Source organism: Antechinus flavipes, chromosome 5 (genome assembly GCF_016432865.1).
Source record: "Antechinus flavipes isolate AdamAnt ecotype Samford, QLD, Australia chromosome 5, AdamAnt_v2, whole genome shotgun sequence".
Lineage (NCBI taxonomy): Eukaryota > Metazoa > Chordata > Mammalia > Dasyuromorphia > Dasyuridae > Antechinus > Antechinus flavipes.
This window is the reverse complement of record NC_067402.1, coordinates 292,123,955-292,148,153: the sequence shown is the minus strand read 5'-3', so window position 1 is coordinate 292,148,153 and position 24,199 is coordinate 292,123,955. Positions and strand designations below refer to the sequence as shown.

Below are 24,199 nucleotides of genomic sequence, written 5' to 3'. Positions count from 1 at the left end.
TAAGTGCTGTGTGTGCATGTGTGTGCATGTACGTGTGTATGTGTGTGCACAGAGATATATGTAAGTGCTGTGTGTGCATGTGTGTGTGTGTACGTGTATATGTGTGTGCACAGAGATAGATGTAAGTGCTGTGTGTGTGCATGTGTGTGTATGTCCGTGTGTATGTGTGTGCACAGAGATATATGTAAGTGCTGTGTGTGCATGTGTGTGTGTACGTGTATATGTGTGTGCACAGAGATATATGTAAGTGCTGTGTGTGTGCATGTGTGTGCTCTCACACGGACATGTGTAAGTGCTGTGTGTGCATGTGTGTGCATGTACGTGTGTATGTGTGTGCACAGAGATATATGTAAGTGCTGTGTGTGCTTATGTGTGTGTGTACGTGCGTATGTGTGCGCACAGAGATATATGTAAGTGCTGTGTGTGTGCATGTGTGTGCTCTCACACGGACATGTGTAAGTGCTGTGTGTGCATGTGTGTGTATGTCCGTGTGTATGTGTGTGCACAGAGATATATGTAAGTGCTGTGTGTGCATGTGTGTGCTCTCACACAGACATGTGTGAGTGCTGTGTGTGCATGTGGGTGCATGTACGTGTATGTGTGTGCACAGAGATATATGTTAAGTGCTGTGTGTGTGCATGTGTGTGTATGTCCGTGTGTATGTGTGTGCACAGAGATATATGTAAGTGCTGTGTGTGTGCATGTGTGTGTATGTCCGTGTGTATGTGTGTGCACAGAGATATATGTAAGCACTGTGTGTGTGCATGTGGGTGCTCTCACACAGACATATGTAAGTGCTGTGTGTGGTTATATGTGTGTGTGTACGTGTGCGCACAGAGATATATGTAAGTGCTGTGTGTGTGCATGTGGGTGTATGTACGTGTGTTTGTGTGTGCACAGAGAGCTCTATAAGTGCTGTGTGTGTGCATGTGGGTGCTCTCACACGGACATATGTCCGTGCCCCGGGGTGCATGTGTGGCAATGCAGTGTGTGTGTGCTCAGGTATAGGGGGGACTCTGTGTAGGTACCGAGGGGCTGCATGTGCCAGTGAGAGCTGTGGGTATGATGGGAGGCTGTGCCCACTGGGCATAGATAGGGGGAGCCGTCTGTCCGGTGATTAAAGCTTCGTGTCTCTGTGGGGGCCGAAGGGCCGATTCTCCCAGAGGAAGGGTGTCTGGTGAGGGCCCCGGCAGGGACCACCCATCTCCTCTTCTGGGTAATCTCTGCAGCTTGAAGGGGGGCAGTGGGCACGGGGAGGGCAGTGGGCACAGGGAGGGCAGTGGGCACGGGGAGGGCAGTGACCGGCTGAAAAAGCGCCTCTCCCTCTTTGGTTTCCCCTCACCGGGCAGTTCCGCTACAAACGAAGAGTTTATACCCAGAGCCTGCTGGACGATAAGCAGTTTGCAAAGTTACACACCAAGGTGATGTCGGCGAGGTTCTTTGGGGAGGATCATGGGACACGGGAGAGAGGGGGCCCTCCAGAGGTCATTTTATCCAATTCCTGGGTTCTAGGCAGGATTCGCTCCCCTAACCCAGACACAGGGACCCACGATTTCAAAAGCTGACCTTTCCTGGTATCTTCCTCCCTCTCCCTTCAGTTTAGCTTCACTCTCCCCCGACATGAGATCAGGACAATGGGGTGAGACGCACAGCTCCAGTGTGGGAAGCAGGCTAGAGTTAAGATGGGTTGGATACTTGGGGAGGATTAGAATCACGGAGCCTGGGGCCGGTGTTGGGTCATGGGGCCCAGCTGACGGGCCACTGCGGACACACTTCGCTATCCTAGGCAAACCTTAAGAAGTTCATGGAGTACGTCCAGCTTCACAGCACAGAGAAGGTGGCCCGGCTTCTGGACAAGGGGCTGGACCCCAACTTCCATGATCCTGACACAGGAGGTGAGCAGCTAAGGCAGGGTGAGGACAGTGGCCCCACTCTGACCTTTGTCGGGGCCTTCGTTGAGGAGCAGATCACGGGGCCAGCCCTCATTCTGTCTGTGATGCACTGATTTTCCCAGAGTGCCCCCTGACCCTGGCTGCCCAGATGGACAGTGCCACCGATTTACTAAAGGTCCTGAGGAACGGTGGGGCCCATCTGGACTTCCGCACTCGGGAAGGGCTGACGGCCTTGCACATCGCCACGCGCTGCCGGAACCCCGGTGCCCTGACGGTCAGTGTGTGAAAGGGTGCTGGGAAGGAGGTGGGGGTGGGGGAAAGGGGGAATCCAAGACTTTGATGACCCTGGCTCTGGACTCTGAGCCCCCTTCCCCCCACCAATCTTCTCACAGACCCTGCTGGACCTTGGAGCATCCCCAGACTACAAGGATAGCCGTGGCCTGACCCCTCTATACCATAGCGCCCTGGGAGGTGGGGACCCCCTCTGCTGTGAGCTCCTGCTCCATGACCATGCACAGATAGGGACAGCTGATGAGAACGGATGGCAAGAGATCCATCAGGTGAGAAGCCAGGGAGCTGTGGGGGGAGGTGGCACATGGAGGAATCAGGGCATGGGGGGAGAAGAGGGCACCCGAGGAACCTCCTTCATTCTCTTTTCCCTCCCTCTCCCTTTTAGGCCTGTCGCTTTGGGCACGTCCAGCACCTAGAGCACTTGTTGTTCTATGGAGCTGACATGAGGGCCCAGAATGCGTCGGGAAACACAGCTCTGCATATCTGTGCCCTGTACAATCAGGTGGGGCAGTATGTGATGTGGTGTGTGTGTGTGTGTGTATGTGTGTGTGTGTGTGTGTGTGTGTGTATGTGAGAGAGAGAGAGTGTGTGTGTGTGTGTTTGAGAGAGAGAGACAGAGAGACAAAACAGAGACAGACAGAGAAAGAGAAAGAGAAGAGACACAGAGAGAGAGAGAGAGCGGAGAGAGAGCGAGAGAGAGGAGAGCGAGAGAGAGGAGAGTGAGAGAGAGCGAGAGTGAGCGAGAGAGAGAGAGAGAGAAGAGACAGAGAGAGGCACAGAGAAAGAGAAAGAGAGACAGAGAGAGAGAGAGAGAGAGACAGAGAGAGAGAGAGAAGAGACAGAGAGAGGCACAGAGAAAGAGAAAGAGAGACAGAGAGAGAGAGAGAGAGAGACAGAGCCAGAGCGACAGAGAGAGAGAGATAGAGACAGAGAGAGACAGAGACAGAGAGAGAGAGACAGAGAGAAAAAACAGACAGAAAGAGAGAGAGAAGAGACAGAGGCACAGAGAAAGAGAAAGAGAGAGATTTGTGTGTGAAAAATGTGTGAGACTTGTGTGTGTGTATGTGAGAGAGAGACCTGTGTGTATAAGTTGGGAAGTGTGTGAAACCTACGGGTCTGCCCCATACAAAAAAGTAGGACTCTTTAGCATGTATCTATGGCTGTTTGCCCTGGAAAACCAAATGTAACCTGTGTCTACACGCCCTCCTACAACACAAGGTGTGAAGAGTGAGTCTGTGAGTGTCCTGTATGGCAAGATGTGGTTCACATGCATGGAAATGTGTGCTGTCCATACATATGCCTGTGGGCACAGGTGGGGCAGTGCATAAAGTGGTAGACTGTGTACACGACCTGTGTGTGTGTGTGTGTGTGTGTGTGTGTGTGTGTGTCCTTGGTATGACTATGACATGACCTATGTGTGAGTGTTACCCTTGGCACAACTATGCCTGTGCCCTGCGTGTGTATATATGAGTGTTGCCCTTGGCACCACTGTGTATGTGACCTGTGTGTGTGCCAGTTCTCTGCCTCCACTTCTTGTGACCAACCCCGCTTCTATCTGAGCCCCATCTTGTGGTTCTCTCCCCGATCCTGCCAACCAGGAGAGCTGTGCCCGTGTTCTCCTCTTCCGGGGAGCCAGTAAGGACGTCCGTAATTACAACAGTCAAACAGCTTTTCAGGTAGGAGGCGTGGCAGGAGCGGCGGGTGCTTGGGGGCTTAAGGTGGTGGGGAGGTTGTCTCATTTAGGATGAGGATCAGGGAACTGGGGTGAGGGGGGGGTCAGCTGAGAGAGAAGCCAGGCAGCTCATTTCCCCCTCTTTTGGTCCCAAGGTGGCCATCATTGCTGGGAACTTTGAACTTGCAGAGGTCATCAAAACTCATAAGGATTCTGATGTTGGTGAGTCCCGTTCCCCCCTTCCCCTCCCTCTGCATTAGGGTTATCACGGGCTGCGAGCTCCTTTGGGGATGGCCAGGGTCATCGGTCTTCAGTGGGATCAGTAAAGGTTAGAGATATTGGGATGGGGGCGGGTCCTTGCTAGTCATTGTAATATGGGTCTTTGGAGGTCAGGGAAGGTAAGTGGGTTCAGAGGGGAAGGGATGTCAGTGAGGGTAAATGGAAGCAAGAGAAGGCCACTGAGGATCCAAAGGGGTTGGAGACTTCCACTGGCCACAGCTCCCTCCGCTGGCCTGACTTCAGAGTTCGTGGTCTGTTGGTTCCCAAATCGCCCGGTCAGTGACCCTGCAAAGGTCCATGTGGGGTAGAGACAAGGGCATTATTGGGAAGAGGAAGATTGCGCAGGGTAGAGTAACTGGTGGTTACAGCAGGGGGAGCTTAGACTCCATCCCAGCTCTGCGGCTTGCCGGCTGTACCGTGTGACCATGGACAGGCCATTTCCCTTTTCTATAATCCACTTCTTACCTCTGACAGAGGGCTATGAAGACTGCCTTCAGGGCACTACATGAAAAACATTGGTGAGCAGAAAGTGAGCCAGAAATGGGCTCTTTCTTGGCTGGCCACCTCGGGATGATCGAAACATCTGGGCTGGCATTAGACAGATTGGGTCTCCCCTGGGTGGCGTTGGGGTGAAACTGAGGTTGTTTGGGTTGGAACAAGCTTAGAGTTCAAGTTTAATTTTGAAGAAAGACCAGCATTTATAAATACCCTTGGAGCCAAGAGAGGGCCATGTTAAGACTCTGATTCGGGACGCAGATTTTGGTCGTTTTTTTCTTGAAGAACGTTTCATTTGAGCACAATTATGTCTCCAAGACTTTCCTGTTTGGGACGTGATCCCAAGTTCTGACGTGGTTTAGGAGAGCGGCATATATTCTGTTTCTGTGCCTAAGCTAGGTGTCTATATTTGGGTCCAAAATTTAGGGTAAGACTCAATTCAGGATGGGCTCTGGAGACTCGTTTTAGGGTGAGGAAATCATCTGGATTCTGGAGTCAGGTTAGGTTGGAGTTTGAGTTGGGGTTAAGGTTGAGTTCCATTGAAGGCTGTGGCCATTGAAAAGTCACCGCCGGATCCGCACGGGAAGGAGGCGGCCTTCTTGGGAGAAGGCAGCCCAGGGAGCTCCCAGTGAGGGACACTTTTGAAAATTATTATTTTTAAATAAGTTCACTTAGTTTAAATGACAACCCGGTTCAGAGGTCCCTATCTCGTGGACAGTTGAGTTGCATGTGTTGGGAAATGCCTAAAATGGGGACACCGGCTCCTCACCTTGCTTAGAGCCTGCATGGGTCCTGTCCTGGCTCTGGGGCAGATGGGATTGTGGGAAGGACCCAGAAAGTCAGGCTTTACTCCAAACGCTGACACTGGACTTGTCACTGGGGCAGGTGAGGGGTCATTCGTGACCTCATAGCTATTCACAGAGAGGAGGGTTGAGCTTTTGGGTCTCCTCCCAGGGGTGAGATTTGATGGTTTTTTGATTCTCTAAGATGGCAGAATGAGGCTAAGTCTGAGGGATGGCTTCTTTTCACCAAGTGCTTGTGTGTGTGTGTGTGTGTGCGCGCGCGTGTGCGTGTGCTAAGCACATACAAGTGTGTGCCCACAAATGTGCATAGGATTTTTAAGGGAGAAACATGGTAATTAAGTTTGGATTTGAACTGAGATCTTGGTGACTGCAGGCCCAGAATCCTGTTCCACTTCACCATCTGCCCTGGAGCTTTGAGTTCAGGAGGCAGGCGCAATGGATAGAGCATTGGCCTGGAGTCAGGGAAACTAGAGCTTTGAGTCAGGAGACTGAACAGGTGGTGCAGTGGATAGAGCATCGGTCTGGAGTCAAGGGGATCTAGAGCTTGGAATTGGGAGGCAGCCAGGTGGTGCAATGAATGGGGCACAGGTTCCAGAGTGAGGGATCTAGAGTTTGGAGTTGGGAGGCAGCCAGGTAGTGCAATGGATAGAACACTAGCTCTAGAATCAGGAGGACCTAGAGCTTGGAATTGGGAGGCAGCCAGGTAGTGCAATGGATAGAACACTGGCTCTAGAATCAGGAGGACCTAGAGCTTGGAATTGGGAGGCAGCCCTGGTGGTGCAGTGGATAGAACACTGGCTCTAGAATCAGGAGGACCTAGAGCTTGGAATTGGGAGGCAGCCAGGTGGTGCAGTGGATAGAACACTGGCTCTAGAGTCAGGAGGACCTAGAGCTTGGAATTGGGAGGCAGCCAGGTGCAGTGGATAGAACACTGGCTCTAGAGTCAGGAGGACCTAGAGTTTTGAGTCAGGAGATAGCCAGGTGGTGCGGTGGATAGAGCACTGGCCCTGGAGTCAGGAGCTTTGAATCCTAGCCCTGACTCAGCTCAGCTGTCTTCCTTTCCGTACTTGATTTTTCTGGGCCAGGTCTTCATCAGTGCAGTCCTCACTTTGTGAGAACGAGGCTCGGGGAGGGACTATGGGGTCAAGTGCTCCAGAATTTGTAGCGGGCTAATCTAAGTGCTGTTTGCATTGGTTCTGAGGAGCCTTGACCCCGAGACTCCAAAGTCTGAATTCATTGCCCCTGAGAAGGGGCCTTTGGGAGGGAGGTCAGCAGACATGTTTCCCTAGGCCTGGAGTAATTTGTGTGATAATCTGAAGATTCTCAGTGGTTCGGGTCAGCACTCGGGGCTTTCGGAATGAATTGAGTCAGCCTGGATGTGGCAGGAGTGAGAGGCGTTTGTGCTTTAGACGGGCAGTGTGAGATTCTGGGGTGCAAATGGGACAGACAGCAGATTCTCTCTAGGGGTCAGGGAACCAGAAAGAGTTGGAGGAGGGGCCAGCCAGGGAGCAGGGTGGGTGTGTTTGAGAGGGGGGGGAGAGTGTCACTGAAATGAAAGAGCTAGATGGTCAGATAATGGTGCTGACTGATGTGCGGATGGGCGTGGTTGGGATCCCTGAATCACTGGGGAGAAGCCCCCTGAGGATCCCTAGTGGTGTTTGGGTGTGAGGGAGGCTCCCAGACGGCTGAAGTCTCCCTGAGGACATTCTGCCTCTGAAACAGGAAATCAGCCCGGCCTCCTTGTGGGTGGCAGCGTAGGGGGAGGGGAGGCCAGTCTGCTATCTGATTTCCTTGTTCCAAGTCCTCAGCACTGGAATGGAGTTCCCTGGGCTTTGACTTGTCCTCCAGGAGTCAGGGTGGGGTCTGGGAAGTCAAAATTCTATCCCAGGGTCCTCTCTCTCCCATGTGCCCACGTGGGGCAATTCGCATTATGTGCCCCAGATGGTGTTCTGATCCTTCTGTGTCCCAGCCATCGTTCTCCGGGGACCAGGGCTCGCTCTGTCTCTCTGTGTTCTTTCACAAGAATGGATCGGCACTTTGGCTTTTTCTCTCCTCCCCATTCTCTCTGGGAATCCTTGACCCGGATTCAGTCAGGTGACCCGATCGCCCATTCTCTTGGGTGGCTGAGTGGTCAGTCTCCTGTGACAGGTGCTAGGTGGCTACCACGTGACCCAACATTCTCAAAAGTGGCCTGGCCACTAGGCTAGTGTTTTCCCCCAGCTCCTCTGATGTGGCTTCTCCCATGAGTGCACTGGAAGACAAACCTAGAATGTCCTGTATTGAGGCTAGGGCCATAGAGCTCTTCCATCCCAAAAGGTCCTTTCTATTAGAGCTGAAATTTGGGGAAACTAAGTTGGCCAAAGGAAGGGATAATTGGCAGAAAGTCCAGTTACATTCAGTTGAAGTAAGTCCCTGGATCTGAATTAATCCCGCAACACTTTCTCTTCCTGGGTCCTGAGAGGGTCTGCCTTCACTTCCAAGTCTCCTCTGCTTCTCCTTGAGACCATAAGCTCCCCCTCTGAGCTCCCGACCCCGGAGGATGCATAAAAGTGCCTACATCTGAATACTCAGACACAGCACAAACACAAAGGCAGGTTCTTAGAAGTTAAATCCTGGTTCTTGTATTCCACGGAGAGACAGCATCATTTAACTCAGAGGCAGAAAATCCTGGGTTCAAAGCTCACTTTAGACACTTATCATTCTGAGTGAGTCACTTAATTGTGTCTGAGTTTTCAAATCTGTAAATAAAGCTACGATCTTCTGGCCCTCTTCCCCACGATGAACATCTCTCCTGTGTCTGTACTCTGACCACATACAGAGATGGAATTGCAGCCAGTGACCACAGTTCCCATATTCTATAGGCGTGGCTGGGTACTCATGGGTAAAGTTGGGATTCTTGTGCTCTTAGCGCCATGAATTATGGGTACTGAAGGGGAGGGAAAGTGCCCACATACATTCACAGACAACAGTTGGGCTTGGCCTGATGGTTGGGAAGTTAATGGAGCTTCCCTAGAGCAGTAGATGATGTCAGAGCTTCTATGCACTGATGAGGAATATTGAACCTTGTATGTGACGTGGCTGAGACTTGAATGTGCTGATGGGTAATATCAAAGTTAATGTGTTTTTATGAATAATGTCAGGATATGTATGCATATAAATATACATATATACACACACACATATATCTGTATTGTCAGTACTCTATGCCATGAGTAATGTCAACATTTGTCCTGTAATATTGGCTGATATTGGAATAATGTTGGGTAATATTGGAGAGTACGTGGCGCTGTCAGGCTGGTTGAGTCAGTGGGATAGTGGTGGAGCTCGGGCAACCGATGGCTAATGTCACCGTTTACATGTGCCGATGAATAATTTCAGAATATAGTGGTGGGAGATGTCCGAGCTCACTGATGGGTAACATCTGGGCTAGCGTGCATTCATGGGTAATGTTGGCACTCGTGTGTCCCGATGAGTAACAGCAGTGTTTTGCTGACGGAGCGTGGCAGAGCGGGGGAATCTCGAGGGGCCATCGGCCCCCCCTTACCTCGTGCCCCTTCCTCTAGTGCCGTTCCGGGAGACTCCCAGCTACACAAAGCGGCGACGCCTGGCGGGTCCCAGCGGCCTGGCCTCCCCGAGGCCACTGCAGCGCTCGGCCAGTGATAATGATCTGAAGGCCGAAGCCCGGTCCGGTCCCTCCCCGGGGCCCTCGCTCAGAAGCCTCCCCCACCAGTTACTGCTCCAGATGCAAGAAGCGGGCATGGGCCCCGTGGCAGGGATCCGAGGCTCCCAGAGCCGATCCCCGTCCCTTCAGCGTCTGCAGGAGGATAAGGAGAGGGACAAGGATCCCACTGTTCACACCCTGGTCAGAGGAGGCCGAAGCAAGAGCAGGTAAGAACTGGGCCAGGGGATGAGGGGACTCGGAGCAAGGAAAATGGTGGTGAGGGGTGAAGGATTTGGCCAAGGCAAAATTATGGAGACGGCTGAGGAGGGGAGAAAGGGGGAATGGGGGCTGTGGGGGAAGCTGGCCTTAAGGTCAGGGGAGTAAGGAGTGAGAAGGGGCTCCTTCTGGCTCCAGGCTGGCCCGACTCTACGGCTACCCTGCTGGGTTTCTGTCGGGCGGTTCCTCTCTGCTCTTCCCGCACCTCCCTCAGACCCGCTGGCCCTTGGGGCTCCCATCGCTAGGACCACCCCCCACCCCAGCAAATGTAGGATAGTGAAAGAAGGTGGGGAGACCTTAAATGGCAGCGGTTTGAAGTCTATGACTGGTCTCGGGAATCGAGGGCATGGATAGACTTGAGACAGGATTGTTTCTGGTGGTGGTAGGGTTAGGTAGGATCTTTGAAAGCTTGGTTGTTCAGCAGTTATGAGAGTGACAGTGTGACAGTGACAGAGAGATAGATGCTCGTAAAGCATTGGCTGGGAAGCAGGGCACTTGGCTTTTTTAGCCCTGTGATTGGTGACCCCCATCAGGAGCTTCCTCTGCAGTATGAAGGGGTTCTCAGCAGTTAATCTCGAAGGTTCCTTCTAGGTCTGAAATCCTATGAGAGCATTTGAAAGGTACTAGCTGTGTGACTTTGGGCAAGTCCCTTAATCTCTCTGAGCCTCAGTTTCTTTGTCTGTAATATGGGAGAAGAGTGGATTCAACAGGGCCCTTCTTGCTCTGAAGCCATTGATTGATTCAGCGATTCTTGCCTTCTGTATGGTCAATTCTGGTCTCGGTTGCTCTAGGGGAGCCCGCCCGCCCACAGGGATCTCCCCAACTAGTCAACAAAGGAGTTGCTTAGGGACCTAGTTGAGGAGACTGAGGGACAGCCCCAAATCCTCCTCCTGGGAGTTCTCAGAGGGGCTGGGGAAGCAGTGGAAGCCAGTCAGCTTTTTGGACAGGGAAGTCTCATGGCTCTGAGGTTTTAGGAGGATCACTGAGCCAGATAAAGGCTTGCGTGAGGCAGGAGCCTGCTGGAGAGGGCAGAAGTGAATTGAGCAAGCGGAGCTGAGAGGACATGTGGAAGGCTCCTTGCCTTCTGGCTCTAGGAACAAGGATTATGGAGCTTCTTGGGAGAGAAACAGAAAGGCTGAGCCAAGGGGAAGGCTCCCTTGGGAAGATGATGACTTCAGGGTGTTTAAGTTTAAGGTGACAGGGAGATAGATGGAGATGCCCAGCAGGCAACTGTAAGTGCTTGTCTGGCTAAAGAAAAAAAGGGACCTATGTCTGCATAGAGCGGCTTCCTACCCAAATAGCCTGGTCATAGATGGGAGCTGGAGAGGCTCCTTTAAGAGATGAAAAGATCAAGGTTCATGGAATATCTGTGACTTGCTCAGGGTCATCCAGCAAATAATTGACAGAGGTGGAACCCAGGTCTTTCTGCCTCTTATGCTTTTCTTCACACAGGTCAAAAGTGCATTAGTTTTTCTTCTTTTTCTTTATTTATCGGCAAGGCATTTGGGTTTAAGTTGCATTAGCTTTTCTTAAGAACTTCCCTTGTCAGGTTTGATTCAAATTGAGCTTGTGTTCACTCAAGACTATGAGATCCTTTTCACCTGAACCAAAGTTCATTCTCTATGTAGCCATGTGTCTGCCCCATCTAACTGGTCCTGGTGAGGCTGATTTTTTGGAACCCAAGTGGAAGACTTGGGGGTCTCTGTAATGAGGCGCTGGGGAGTCATCTGCAGGATACCTGAAGCCTCCAGGGTAAATGAGGTTGTCAGTGAGGTTGTGATGGAAGGGAGCCAGGGCAGCAAAGGGAAGCGGGGGCTCAGCCCTTCGGCCTTGTGGCTTGGTCTTATGCTCCTGGGGTCTGGGGATCTCCCGAGCGCTGCGATGGAAGGCCCCGCCCACTAGCCCCTTGCCTGGAAGACGGGAGCGCGATGGGGGCCAGTGTCGGCTGGCTGTGTGCTTCCGCAGGGCAGAGCTCAGTCTAGTGCCTCCTTCACAAAGGCAGTTCGGAGTCCTGAAGACCCCGTAGCCCCCGTAGCCCCTGCAGCCCCCGTAGCCCCTGCAGCCCCAAGGAAGCCTCGGGGGAGTCGTTCCGCGGTCCCCGTGGCCTGCGGGTCGATCTGTGCTCTTGCGCCTCAGCCTTCCCCCTCCCTTCTCCATCCCTGAATCTCGGGTCTCTCCCCGCCCTGGGGCCCTGGATGCTGCTACCTGGGGGAGGGTCCGGGGGCCAGAGGAGAGCTGTCCCCTTCCCTGTCCCGCAGAGGGGAGGGTCCCCTGGCGCGGCCGCCGCAGAGGGCAGGAAGCCTGATACGGGCGCGGAGGGAGGCGAGCTGGGCGCTCCCGGGAGCGCAGCCCCGCGGTAGCGGCCGGTCCGTGCGTCCTGAGCCGGCGCTGACAGGAGGGAATCGGGGGGCGGCGGAGAGGGCGGGGGAGCAGCGAGGGGAGGGGAGGAGAGCAGAGGGGCGGGGCGGCCGGCGGCCGTGCGCTGGTGGCGGCGGCGGCGGCGGCGGCGGCGCGGGCCGGGGGGCGGGCGGGCAGGCAGGCGGGCGCAGCGGCCAGGCGCGGGGCGCCAGGAGCGGGGAGCGGGGAGCCGAGCCCGGCGCATGGAGCGGCGGCGGCCGCGGGCCCGGCCCCCGGCGGGCGGGCGGCGGCGGCGGCGGCTGCAGGAGGCCCAGGAGGCGGCGGCGGCGGCGGCTGGTGCGGCCCCGGTCGACAGCCCCGGGCGGCGGACGCAGCGGCTGCGGCTGCGGCTGCGGCTGCGGTGAGGCCGGCGGGGCCGGAGGAGCGGGGGGCCGGGCCCAGGCCGAGGCCGAGGCCGAGGCCGGGGCGCCATGGCCATGACCGAGGCCCCGGGCGCCGGCTTCGCCTGCGAGCTGCCCGCAGGCATCGCCTCCGTCACCTACGTGTTTGTCTACAGCCCGAGCGGCCCCGGCGGCGGCCCCGGAGGAGGCGGCGGCGGCGGCGGGGGCGGCCCGGGAGCCCTGGGCCCCGCTGGGGCCACCAGCCCTGCGCCCGCGCCCGCACCTTCGCCCGCGCCGCCCCGGGGCCCGAAGCGCAAACTTTACAGCGCGGTCCCCGGCCGCAAGTTCATCGTGGTGAATGCGCACAGCCCGCGGGGCGAGGGCGAGATCCCGCTGCATCGCGGCGAGGCGGTCAAGGGTGAGCCAGCCGGGCCGAGGCGGGGAGGCGACGGGGGCCGGGGGACTGACTGCCAGGGCCCCCGGGGCGGGTGGGGACGGGACGGCGGCTGGGGAGGCGGACGGACTGGCGGACTGACGGACCGGGCCCATGGACAGCCCCGGCGGGAGGGAGGGAGGGAGGGTTGGGGCTCCGGCTGTGGCTGCATCCAACCAAGGTGAGTGGGGGAGGGGGGCCAAGGACCGGAGAGCTGGAAGAGGGGGGTGTGTCACTGGGGGAGTGGGAGGGGCCTTAGGGCCCTCTAGAGGCTCAGTGGGCTACTAGGATGGGTAGGTGCTACTATGGAAATTCCCTCAGTCACTCTTGAGGGGTCTCTATTCTGTTGGGTCTCCTTAGTCACATCAGAGGGCTCTCTGTGTTCCTATTTGTGGTCCCCGAGTCCTCTAGCTTGGGGTCCCTGTGTCAGTATGGAGCTGTCCCCCTTGCCATTCTAGGGACTCCCAATTTCACTGGGGGGGGATCTCCTGTGTCACTCTAAGGGGGTGACCTTCTGTTACTAGAGGGTGTGTCTGTGACACTAGGAGGGGTTCCTATGACCCTATAGGGGGATTTCTCTGCCAGGGGCCCCTTTGTTTTTAAAGTGGGTCTTCTGTCACTATCCTGAGGGATCCATGGCAGTATGAAGAGAACCTCTATGCCTCTGGTCTGAGAGGAGCCCCACTGTCAATATGGGGACTTCTATCACTAGGAGGGATAGCTCTCTGTGGGAATCTTATGTCACTATCAGATCTCTATCTGACACTCACTCTGGGGAAGCTGGGTAATTATAGGGGGCCTTCACTGTCCTTCAGTGTCCTGTGAGGAGGTCCCTGTGTCACTGTTGATCTGGGCTTCTGAATCTGGGGTCTGTGATATTTTCTGGGCGTGTATGTTCCGTCTAGTTTGCTTGCTGGTTTTCGGTATAGTTTTCTTTGCATCATACACATTTCATCTTAGTCATTTTAAAACATGATTTTGAGGAGGGGTCACCATAAGTCTCACCAGACCGCTCAGGGGGGGCCCGACACATCCAAGGCTGAGGACCCCTCCTGAAGCTGCCTCTGTCACTGGGGTGCTGCTTCTGTCATTGGGAGGGGCTCCCTGGGGCCCCATAAAAGGGTCTTATCACTAGAGGAAGCCATATGTTACTTCAGGTTGTCCTTGAGTCACTTTGTTAGGGAATCTTTGTCAATATGGGGTTCCTTGTAAATATAGCAGGTCCTTATGTCAGTGGTTCCCTTGGTCATTGTAGATGGGGTACGGTGTGACTATTTATGCACTGTCTCTATGGGGTGTTCCTTTCTTCCTAAAGGAGGCCATTTGGTCATTTTCAAGAATCCCTGTGTCACTAAGAAGGGGGGGGCTGTCTTTCCACCAGAGGGGGTTCCCTATGTCCTTTACAGGGGGGATATCCTGTTCACTTTGTATGTATATTTCTGTCACACACACACACATACGGGCCCCCCCTGTAGTTAGGGGGTATTTCTGCATTACAATAAGAGGTTCCTATTTCACTCTGAGTTTTCTCATTGTCAACTGGGCTCTTTAGCTCTGCCTCAGAGAACTGGCTTGGAATTCGATCCCATCCTAGCTTCTCGGGCATCTAGGCCTGGGAGTCTGGGCCAGTCAGAAGGTCTGAGCCTCTGGCTCCTTCCAGGTGTGGCTGTTTCTGGTTCAGCCCCCTGGGGGATGGGGTGGGATCCATGAGAAGAATAGTTCGGAAGAAGCTAGGGAGAGGGAATGGGAGTTTGATGAAGAATGAAGGATGGGAATGAGGGATTTGACAAGATTCTTTTTACTTTTTTTCCATTGTTGTTCCCTCCCTCCCCCCCCAATCCCTCAGTTTCCTTGACTCTCTCTGGTTCTCATTTCTCCCTATATGTCTTTCTGTTGTCCTCTCTCGTTCTCCATCTCAGTCTTTGTCTTTTCCTATTTTTTTAATATCTCTTTTATATCTTCTTCCTGTGCTCCTAAATTCTCTTCCCCTCCTTTACCTCTTTCTCAGTCTCTTCTTCTCCTCCTCCCCCTCCCCCCCCCTCGCCTTGTTCATTCTGTTTGGTTCCCATCTGCTCTTTTCTCTTCTCCCATTATCTAGTCCCAAACTGCTCAACGGGCAGAGCTGGAGAAGGGAGATGGGAGGGCCATTGGGAAAGAAGGGGCCCGGAGAAGAGGGGGGGTTCTGTGTGATGCGTCTGTCTGTCTCCTCCCAGTGCTCAGCATCGGGGAGGGCGGTTTCTGGGAGGGAACAGTGAAAGGCCGTACGGGCTGGTTCCCAGCTGACTGCGTGGAGGAGGTCCAGATGCGCCAGTATGACACCCGGCATGGTGAGTGCCCGATACCCGCTCTCCCAGAGGGACCCTTGACCTCCGCAGGGACTTTGCCCTTTGCTCACGTTAATCCACGAGAAGCACATGCCCAGATTCTCAGAGACAGATGGCAGCACACGACAAACACAGACCGACACACACCTGTAACATGTGCCCCGACGCACAGATCGTCCGGACACGCATTTGTCCGGACACGCTCGCGAGGCACGACGTGCTGCACACACCTGTGTTCACGTGACACACGCACCATATGGACATGCATGCAGCACATGGCGTCAGCATTGCATTCACGTGTGTACGTACAGGTGCTTGGGGAGAAGCTCCTGCCTAGGCAAGTGACAGGGGAGGGAGGGAGGCAGGAAAGGAGGAGGTCACTGTAGGACAAAAGGCGTCTTTCCAAATGGACAGATTGCCCAAGCGAGCAGAGCAGGGAAGCCCACAGAGCTTGGCCAGTTGGGGCAGAGGAGAAATTAGGCCAGAGCCTGGGAGGAGCGGCCTGTGGGCGGCCTCTAAGCCCGGGAGAGGGCCTGGCACTTCGGAGAGGGAGGGGCCTGATAGACGAAGGGATGAGGAGGAGAGAGCAGCAGGGATGAAGGAGGAATCGGCCTAGGTCCCAGCCTGAGAAGGGGCCAGGGAGGCTGTCTGCCTTCCTCACTGTCTCTGGAGGCTGCTCCTGCTGCTCCTGCTGCTGCTGCTGCTGCTGCTGCTGCTGCTGCTGCTGGCTTACGTAGCCGCTTAGAATGTTTTCTACCCAAATGGACACAGAGAGTATGAAGGGCAGACTGGTACAGGGGAAAGTGGACCGGACCCGGCCAGCATCGGCAGCCCCATCAGTCAAGTCAGCTCTGCCACTGCCTTTATGTGTGATCGTAGGCAAGTCCCTGAACCTCTGGGTCTCAGTTTCCTCAACTGTAAAAAACTGGAGGTGGATTCAGTGACCTCTGAAGAGTCTTCTGGCTCCCAGTCCTATGATCCCCTGGAAAAATTGTGGGCTCAGAAGGGCTGGCATCTACAGCTGGGAAGCACTACCAGAGGGAAACTGGAGTTGGTTGCTGGAATGTGCGCTTGGTCTTTGCCCATGGCTCTCAGGCCAGAGGACTGGCCAAGTGCCCGTAGGAGTCCCGTCTGTCCGAAGGCCTCCAGAGGGGGTCCCTGGGAGCTCCAGATCGGTGAGTCAGGTGCAGCAGATCTCTTTGGATAAGTGGCCGAAGGATTGGCTATGTGGGTCTGGTTGGGGTTTAGGTCTTTGGGATTCTGGGAGGGGATAGATGAGCATGTAGATCTGGGAAACCGGGGAGCAGACTGTAATCGTGCTCAGGACCTGCTGGATGGCTGTGGGTCTGGGAGGTTTGTCAATTGTGCAGAAGGAAGCAGTTTAGAGAAGGGAGCAGAGTATTGGGCTAAATGATCATTTCTCACGGTGCCCTTCGAACTTCTCTGACTGTAACTGGCCTCCGAGGACCCATGCAGCCGTTAGCCTGCCTTTGAATGTTTTCCTAGCCGAGGTGGCCGAGGGCCCCAGAGGAGAGGCTTGCTGGAGATTAGACGGAGCGAGCAGAGCTGGGGAGTGGCGTTTACCAAGCTTTTACCGGGAACCGGGCTCTGTGCTCGATTGGGAAAATGTAAAGACAAAAACAAGCAATCCCTGTCCTCACAGAGCTGATCCTTCGCTTGAGATCATGTGAGTGACTGAGGAGTGGCCGGCAAATTGTGCTGTGAGGAAGGAGGGAGAGGTTGCCAAGTCTCCTTCCAGGGGGTTGGCAGTGCTACAGCCAGATGCCGTTGCCACCCAGGAAGGCCGGAGAGAGGTTGGGGATCATGTCCTGACCCAGGGCTGGGTGTCCGCCTGAGGACTCTGGACATCTAGAGGGTCAGTGTATCAGCCTGAAAGTAGCCCAGAGCAGGGGTAATTTTGGGGGCCAGGACTGGCTGGAATGAGACTTTGGTTTGAAAAAGCAAGAGATTTTGGAGGGGTAGGATGATACCGGGGGGGTATAGTTCAGGTGTGATACCCAAATCCTAATAAAACTTGGGTTCCAGGACCTAGGCAGGGCCAGTTTCTAGCCTGTCCCGGGTTCTCTCACCTCCCAAAGTGAGGGGGGAATGTATCAGAGGGGACCACAGAGGGTCACACCAAAGGTGGCATTGGACAGTGTCTGCCTCAGGCCTGCCACGAAGGAGGTGCTCGTGAAGTCAGGCGGAGCAGAAAGGTCAGGAGCAGCTCAGATCTTGGTTGGTCAGTTAAGGCACAGAGCACTGAAGAGGTGCCACGGGGCCCTCCTGTTTTGAGGTCTAGTAGGAAAGAAGCTTTAACCCATGGGTCCGGCCCTGGAGGGGCAGGCGGGCAAACAGTGTGGACGGGGTTGGGGCACAGCCTGAAGGAGGCTATAATGTCTGTTAGGTGCCAAGGGAAGGTATAGATGGGGGGACAGACCTGGTGCCGGGCCCTCGGCTTGCTCTGTCCTTAATTATCTGTTGAATGAATGAAGTTCTCGTGGGCTCTTCATAGAGGACCTAAGACTTGAGCAGAAACATAAGGGAAAGGGAATAATGGGAAGGAAACTGGTGGGGAGAGGGGGAACGTGCAGGTTGTCCTAAGGGCCATTAGTACAGCAGACTTTGAATGTCACCGTAGGTGTTTGCGGTTTATTGAGTATGGAATACATTCAGCTTAGCACCGGAAAAGCTATTTGGAAAATATACTCGGAGCTAAATGGCTGCTGAGGAAGATCCCTTCCTCTGCTGATGTCCGTGATTCTGCGAAATGGGGTGCAGTGAGGTGACTGGGTCAGACTCCTGTATTAGGAAGATCATTTTACTAGTCTGGATGGGATGGATCACAGGGACGGATGCTGGAGAGCTAATGGTTAGGAGGTGCTGGGAAATGTCACAGAATATCAGTCGTTGGAAGGGATTGGGAATCCAGGGCTCTTCATTTTTGTAAAGGAGGAAACTGAAGGCAGAGGAGAGTAGGATGGCAAATAAGTGGCAGGTCTGAGACTGAAGCCCAGAGGTTCTGAATTTCAAGCCGGTGTGGTTTTTGTCATAGGTTAGAGGTGAAAGGTGATTAAGTGAAGATCAGCAGGAGGACAGGCAGACCAGGGAGGCAGATAAAAGATTCAGCAGAGATAGAATCGACAGGATTTCGTTCAACTCAAATAACATTTATTAATACAAGTCCCTGTGGAGGCCTTACCCTCCTAAGGGGCTTGGGAGCAGTTGAGACATACACAGAAACTGAGAAGTAACTTAGGAAATGATTAAATGGATCAGGAGGGATCATGCAGAGGAAAGATGGCAATTCAGAGGGAAGGTTGTCTCTGTGAGAGGGATCGTGTTATGGTGGTGATGGCTAAGCTTTAAGAGACTTGGAAGGAGAAGGGACCATGCACACATGGACGTGCTGGGGAGGCCAGTGTGGTTGGGGTAGAGCATGCACAAAGTAGGATACCACAAAATAAAGTTGAGAAGTTCAGTTGGAGCCAAATAGTGGCAGCAACGAGCATTTATTAAGCGCCTGCTACGTGGCAAGCTTTGTGCCAGGTCCTTGAGGATACAATATAAAAAACAAACAATTTCCTTCTGTTTTAATGGAGAAAGCCTGGAACAGCAAGCTAAAGAATATCTGTTTAATGGAGAACCATGAAGGATTTTGAGCACAGGACTGATATGCTGAGACTTGAATATTTAGTGGAATATGGCAGCTTGTGAGGGATGGATTGGAGAAGAGCCTGAAGGCAGAGGCCAGGTAGAAGGCTGTTGCAATATTGAAAAGAGGTAAAAAATAGAGGTCCTGGCACCTGATTGGATTTGGGAAATGTGGAGGCAGGAAGGAACGAAGGTCAGCCAAGCAGCACTTTGGCTAAACACCTGTTCTGTGTGCCAGAAACAAAAGCACATCGGCTTTGCGGCTCTCATGTAGTGAGACCATTACCTGAGGGAGGCCGCTGCCTTGGGCCTTGGGCCTTGGGAGCTAGTTGTACCTGGAAGGAAGCCAGAAGCTTGTGCTGAGGTGAGTAGGAACATATTACCTGAGCAGCGGCCTAGCAGGGGACTTCAGGACCGGGCCCAGTGGTGCCTCCTGGACAGCTGCCAGTTACCTCTGGGCCTTGTGTTGCCTTGACATCGGTGTGCTTTTGGAAGAGTAAGACAAGCTCCTGCCCACAGGGAGCTTACGGGCTGCTGGGGAATAAGGCTGATTGAAAATTGAAAGAGCTCATTGAACCAAGGCCCTCATTTCAGAGGAACAACTGACACTCAGAAGTTAAAACTTGCTTAAGGTGACACAGAAAGCAAACGAGATCTGAGAGGCAAAGCTGGGTCTTTTTGATTCCAGGTCTTTTTCCAACCTGGTAATACGGCAGTTCAGACATAAGGCCCATGCGGAGCTCAGAGCACACTGTACTCACATGTTTGTGCACACACACACACACACACACACACACACACACACACAGTGTCCAATTCCTTCCACTTTGGTGTCTGTCTCAGAGTCTGGCCTCAGTTTCTCTGACTGTAGTTGGAGGCTGAGCCAGAGGAGGTCCAGGTTCCCCACTCCTCAGGGTCCTGAAGCTTCAAAGAGAAGATCTCTTCAGGCCCTAACCTAATTCATGCCCTCACCCCTTCCAAGTTCCCCAGTTCTGGGCTCAGCTTCCTCCTAGCCTGTGACCATAGAACTCTGCTTCCTCCATCTGCTAAACTCTCTGTCTTGATCTGTGGGTTGAGATAAGGGTTCCTGGGAGCAAACTGAGGGTTGGGATGGGAAGAAGACTCCCTCCAGCCCCTGAAAGTCCTCCCTCCCCCAGAAACCCGTGAGGACCGAACCAAGCGCCTTTTCCGACATTATACTGTGGGCTCTTATGACAGTCTCACCTCACACAGGTATGGAGCTGGGATGGGGAGGGGGCTAGAAGGGATGGGGAAGGGGAGGTGACCCTTTGGAGAGGGTAGGTGGAAGAATGGGGGTTGGGGGCTGAGTGGGGGCTGAGATTCTTATTCCCCCCCCCCTGCATTTGATCACACTCTCCACCTTTCTGCTCCCCGTGAAACACATGTGGATGGACAGACATCTCTCGTAGGACAGAGGCACACCAAGGTCTCTCTCCCACATTGTCCACTGGGGGCAGTCACAGGTTGGGGAGGGAGTTAGAGCCTGGGAGGGCCTGGGCTAAGAAAGCTTCCCCCTCCCCCTTCCCTTCCTTCCCTCCCCCAGTGACTACGTCATTGAGGACAAGGTGGCTGTCCTGCAGAAGCGAGAGCAGGAGGGTTTTGGCTTTGTCCTTCGAGGAGCCAAAGGTAACTAAATGGGATGGGGGAGCCATGGAGACAGTGGGAAAGGGAAGGGCCAGATGTAGAAGAAGTGGGAAAGAGAAGGGCATTAATGGGGAAAGAGGAAACTCTCATGGAAGAGACAGAAGTACAGGATGCAGGTTAAGTTAAGGAGGAGTGGGGAGCAAACAGGAATAAAGGCACAGACAGGTTTTTTAGGAAGGGGAGCCCAGAGGGGACCAAGGGACATGTATAGAAGGGAGCGGTCTCAGATGGGGTAGGAGTAGTAGACTAGAGGTAGAAGAGGATTGGGAAATGCTGGTGGGATATAGTGCTGGGACACCATCATGCTGATTCTACCCCCAGGCTAGTGACTCTGCGACTTGAGGCATTTTCTTACAGGCAGGTCCCAGAAACTATCATGCTCCTTCATGTCCCCAAAGTTACCTTCAAAGTGACCACTCGGAAGGAACCCTCCAAGCCCAGTTTTGGAGCTAGTCCCAAGTCTTTCTTTCCCTTTCTGACAAGGAGGAAACTGAGGTTTTCTAAAGGTTTTTATTCCTAATGAAAAGGGGGTTAGTGTGTGGGTAGGGAAAGGAGATCCTTGTTCACATGGGATAGGACCAGAGTCCTCTTCCAACTGGGGGCTCCTGGGATATTAGTATCAGACAGGGCTGGAGCCAATGGATGTAAGGTCCAGACCATGGGCTGTCAGGGCCACGTCCCTGGCACTTGAGAGGCCCTGATTCTGCTTGGGTTTCCTCCATCCTCTGCCCTTTCTTAGCTGGAGCACAGCTAAGGAGATCAGCCCTAATCTTTCTTAATTGTTCTCATGCAGATAAGGAAGGTTGTGGGTCAGGACTGTGGGTCTCAGTATTTCCTTCCTCCTCCAATAAATTCTATTTATTCCTAACGATAAGGAAGAAGGCTAATGTGGAGGGGGTAGTGGTAGATTTTCTGCCTCTGTGAGTCTCAAATAAAGGTTGGGGGCAGTTAGGTGGTGCAGTGGATAGAGTTCTAGCCTTGGAGTCAAGTGGACCTGAATTCAAATTCGGCCTCAGACACGTTCTAGCTGTGTGACCCTGGGCAAGTCACTTAACCCTAATTTCCTCACATACACACAAAAAGAAAAAAAAAACAGATAAAGGTTGGATGCCTATTTGGGCAGGGGAGGTTCCACTCCCATAAAGTTCATAGAGCTAGAGCTGGAAGAGGTCCTGGAGGCAAAGTCTTATCCTTTTATTTTACTGAAGAGAAAACTGAGGAACAGCAATGTTAAAGGACTTATAAGATCATAGGAGCATAGATTTAAAGTAGGAAAATCTAATAGATCATCACGTCGACACCCCTCATTTTACAGATGAGAATAGTAATACCCAGAGAAATAAAGTATTTTACTTAGAGTCACACAGTAGGTGTTAGGTGGTGCAGTGGTTAGAGCCCTAGGCTGAGTGTCAGGTGAGGAACAGTGATATTAAGTGACTTATAAGATCATAGGATCATAGATTTAGAGTTGGAAAACCTTAAAGATCACTATGTCCTTCATTTTGCAGATGAGAAGCGTAATACCCAGAGAAACAAAGTATCTTACTTTACAATGAATAAGTATTAGGTAGGTGGTTAGATGGTGCAGTGGTTAGAGCACTGGACTGGATGTGAGGAAGATCTGAATTTAAATGCAACCTTAGTCACTTGAGCAAGTTATTTAGCCCTTATTTGCCTCAGTTCCTCATCTGTAAAATGGGGGCATACTGAAGAAGGACATAGCCAAGTACTTTAGTATCTTAGCCAAAAAAAAAAAAAATGCATGGACATAAGTCCACGAGGTCACATTGAGTCAGACATGACTGAACAATGATTCTAATTCGGGTCCTCCCGAACCAGGTTTAGTAAGCTGTCCCCTGGGGTGCTCACACAGTAACCACCTTGATTATCCCTTCCAATTCTGGGATTCTCCCGTTGAACCCCTTCTACACTTAGTCTTGTGGGTGGTTCTGCTGCTGACACCTGCCTTAGCCCCTAGAGGAGAGCAGACTTTTGGAAAGGGCTTTCTCTCCAAAGGTCTCCATGTGACATGGGAAGGGGGGTGTTAGTTAAGAAACTGAAGTAAACCACAAAAAAATATAAAAAGGGGGTACTGAGTCTGAAGTAGACCTGCCTTCCAATCCAGCCTTTGATACTTCGTACCCATGAAACCCTGGGCAAGTGGCAACTTCATGGGACGTGAATTTTGTCCTCTGTAAACTGATGGCACTGCCTTGATGACCTTTCCAGCCCCAGATCATTTAAACTCTTTGCCAGTTTTATCCTTTGTCTCCCCTTTCCTCTCCTGTCTCGTATCCTCCCTTCATCCTTGGGCAAGAGATGGATATAACAGGATTGAAGTCTGCACTTGCCAGTCTGAGCTGACTCCAGGGACTGCCCCATGTTTTAGGACGAAGTGGCCAGATTGCCCTCCCTGCCTTCCATCAGCTCCCCTGATGGCTTCCTTTCCCTTCTCCCTTCTTCCTCACATTAGAAACTTTGGAGAATGGATGGCTACAATGTAGCTGGCTGCAGGGAGACTGGCTATAATGTAGCTGGCTGCAGGGTGACTGGCTACAGTGCAGCTGACTGAAGGATAACTAGATACAATGTAGATGGCTATAGGGTGACTGGCTACAGTGCAGCTGACTGAAGGATAACTAAATACAATGTAGCTGGGTACAGGGCGACTGGCTACAGTGTATCTGACTACAAGATAACTAGATACAATGTAGCTGGCTACAGGGTGACTGGCTACAGTGTATCTGACTACAAGATAACTAGATACAATGTAGCTGGCTACAGTGTATCTGGCTACAAGGTAACTAGATGCAATGTATCTGACTGCAGGGTGACTGGCTACATTGTAACCAGCTGGGAGCTTCCTGTACTTCCCTCCTGCTGGGAAGAGATCTTTGAGAGGGTCCTTTCTTGCTCAGGAAACCTGAGAAAGAACTCTTAACTGCTCTTCCTCTCCTTCCCCCAAAAGAAGGAGATCATTGTGAGGGGCTTCTGGGAGGGAAAGGCACTTTGTTGGGGAGTGGAGGAGGAAAGAGTGATAGGGCCGCCTGCCATCTCCTTATCTATCCCGGGTTCAGATCCATAATTCTGGATCCCTATGCTCTGAACTCTTGAATCACACTTACTGTATTTCCCTTTCTATTTCTGCTTACAAGGCCCTGTCTTTCCTTAGCCCCGTTTCCTTTCCTCCAGACCCATGTTGTCCTCTTCCCTCACCATATTTCTTTCCTCCCACCTGGCACCTCTCTGGGATCTCTTCCTCAACAGCATTCCTCCTCCCCTTTCCAGTCTTTCTCCCAGATTCTTTTCTTTCTCCTGTCTTTTTTGCATGTCTCCCCTCTCACTGAGCCAATTGGAATGGCAGTTTCTTAAGGACAGAGCCTATCTCACTTTTCCCTTTGTGTCTCTAATGCCTCCGGGCATACAGTAGGCACTTAATACATGCTTGTTGATTGAGTGGTTGACTGACCCCCTGCTTCCTTGATCCTCATCTCTCTACTTTCCCCCCTTGTTTCTCCCTCTCCCCCACGTGTCTCTTCTTTGTATCTCCCTACAGCAGAGACCCCCATTGAAGAATTCACACCAACCCCAGCCTTCCCTGCTCTCCAGTACTTAGAATCCGTAGATTATGAGGGTGTGGCTTGGAGGGCAGGACTCCGGACTGGAGACTTTCTTATTGAGGTAAGTTTTTATATCCCCCCATCCCCACCCCTATCCCTGGGCCCTAGATTGAGCAATACAACATGTATTTGGCACTTACTGTATGCAAAGCCCAGGCTGGGGATTAAGGAAAGACTGAGATACCAAAGGAGTTCACAGCCCATCAGGGGAACAGGCCACATGTGCACATCACTATGGACACCAAGGCCCAGCCCCGGGACATTTCTTAATTTGAACTGGGAACTGGATTTGGACTATGAGGACTTGGAAATCCAGTCTCAGCTCTGTTACTTCCTGCCTCGTGACATTGGACAAGTCCAAATCTTTCCACTTCTGGGCAGCCTTAGTCTCCTCCT

General features: G+C 53.0%; 1 protein-coding gene across 5 annotated transcripts in view; it reads left to right on the top strand.

The window, feature by feature from the left end:
* Positions 1-24,199, top strand: part of SHANK3 (SH3 and multiple ankyrin repeat domains 3) — a 69,928-nt gene that overhangs the window by 3,617 nt on the left and 42,112 nt on the right. For all 5 annotated transcript variants that reach the window (XM_051962515.1, XM_051962514.1, XM_051962513.1 and 2 more), the window contains exons 3-15: positions 1,350-1,421; positions 1,787-1,895; positions 2,015-2,166; positions 2,285-2,452; positions 2,569-2,685; positions 3,782-3,859; positions 4,011-4,077; positions 8,996-9,320; positions 12,284-12,525; positions 14,754-14,867; positions 19,676-19,751; positions 20,083-20,165; positions 23,740-23,864. In XM_051962515.1, the coding sequence (XP_051818475.1) occupies positions 1,350-1,421; positions 1,787-1,895; positions 2,015-2,166; positions 2,285-2,452; positions 2,569-2,685; positions 3,782-3,859; positions 4,011-4,077; positions 8,996-9,320; positions 12,284-12,525; positions 14,754-14,867; positions 19,676-19,751; positions 20,083-20,165; positions 23,740-23,864 (1,728 nt within the window). The remainder of the gene's footprint in view (positions 1-1,349; positions 1,422-1,786; positions 1,896-2,014; positions 2,167-2,284; positions 2,453-2,568; positions 2,686-3,781; positions 3,860-4,010; positions 4,078-8,995; positions 9,321-12,283; positions 12,526-14,753; positions 14,868-19,675; positions 19,752-20,082; positions 20,166-23,739; positions 23,865-24,199) is intronic.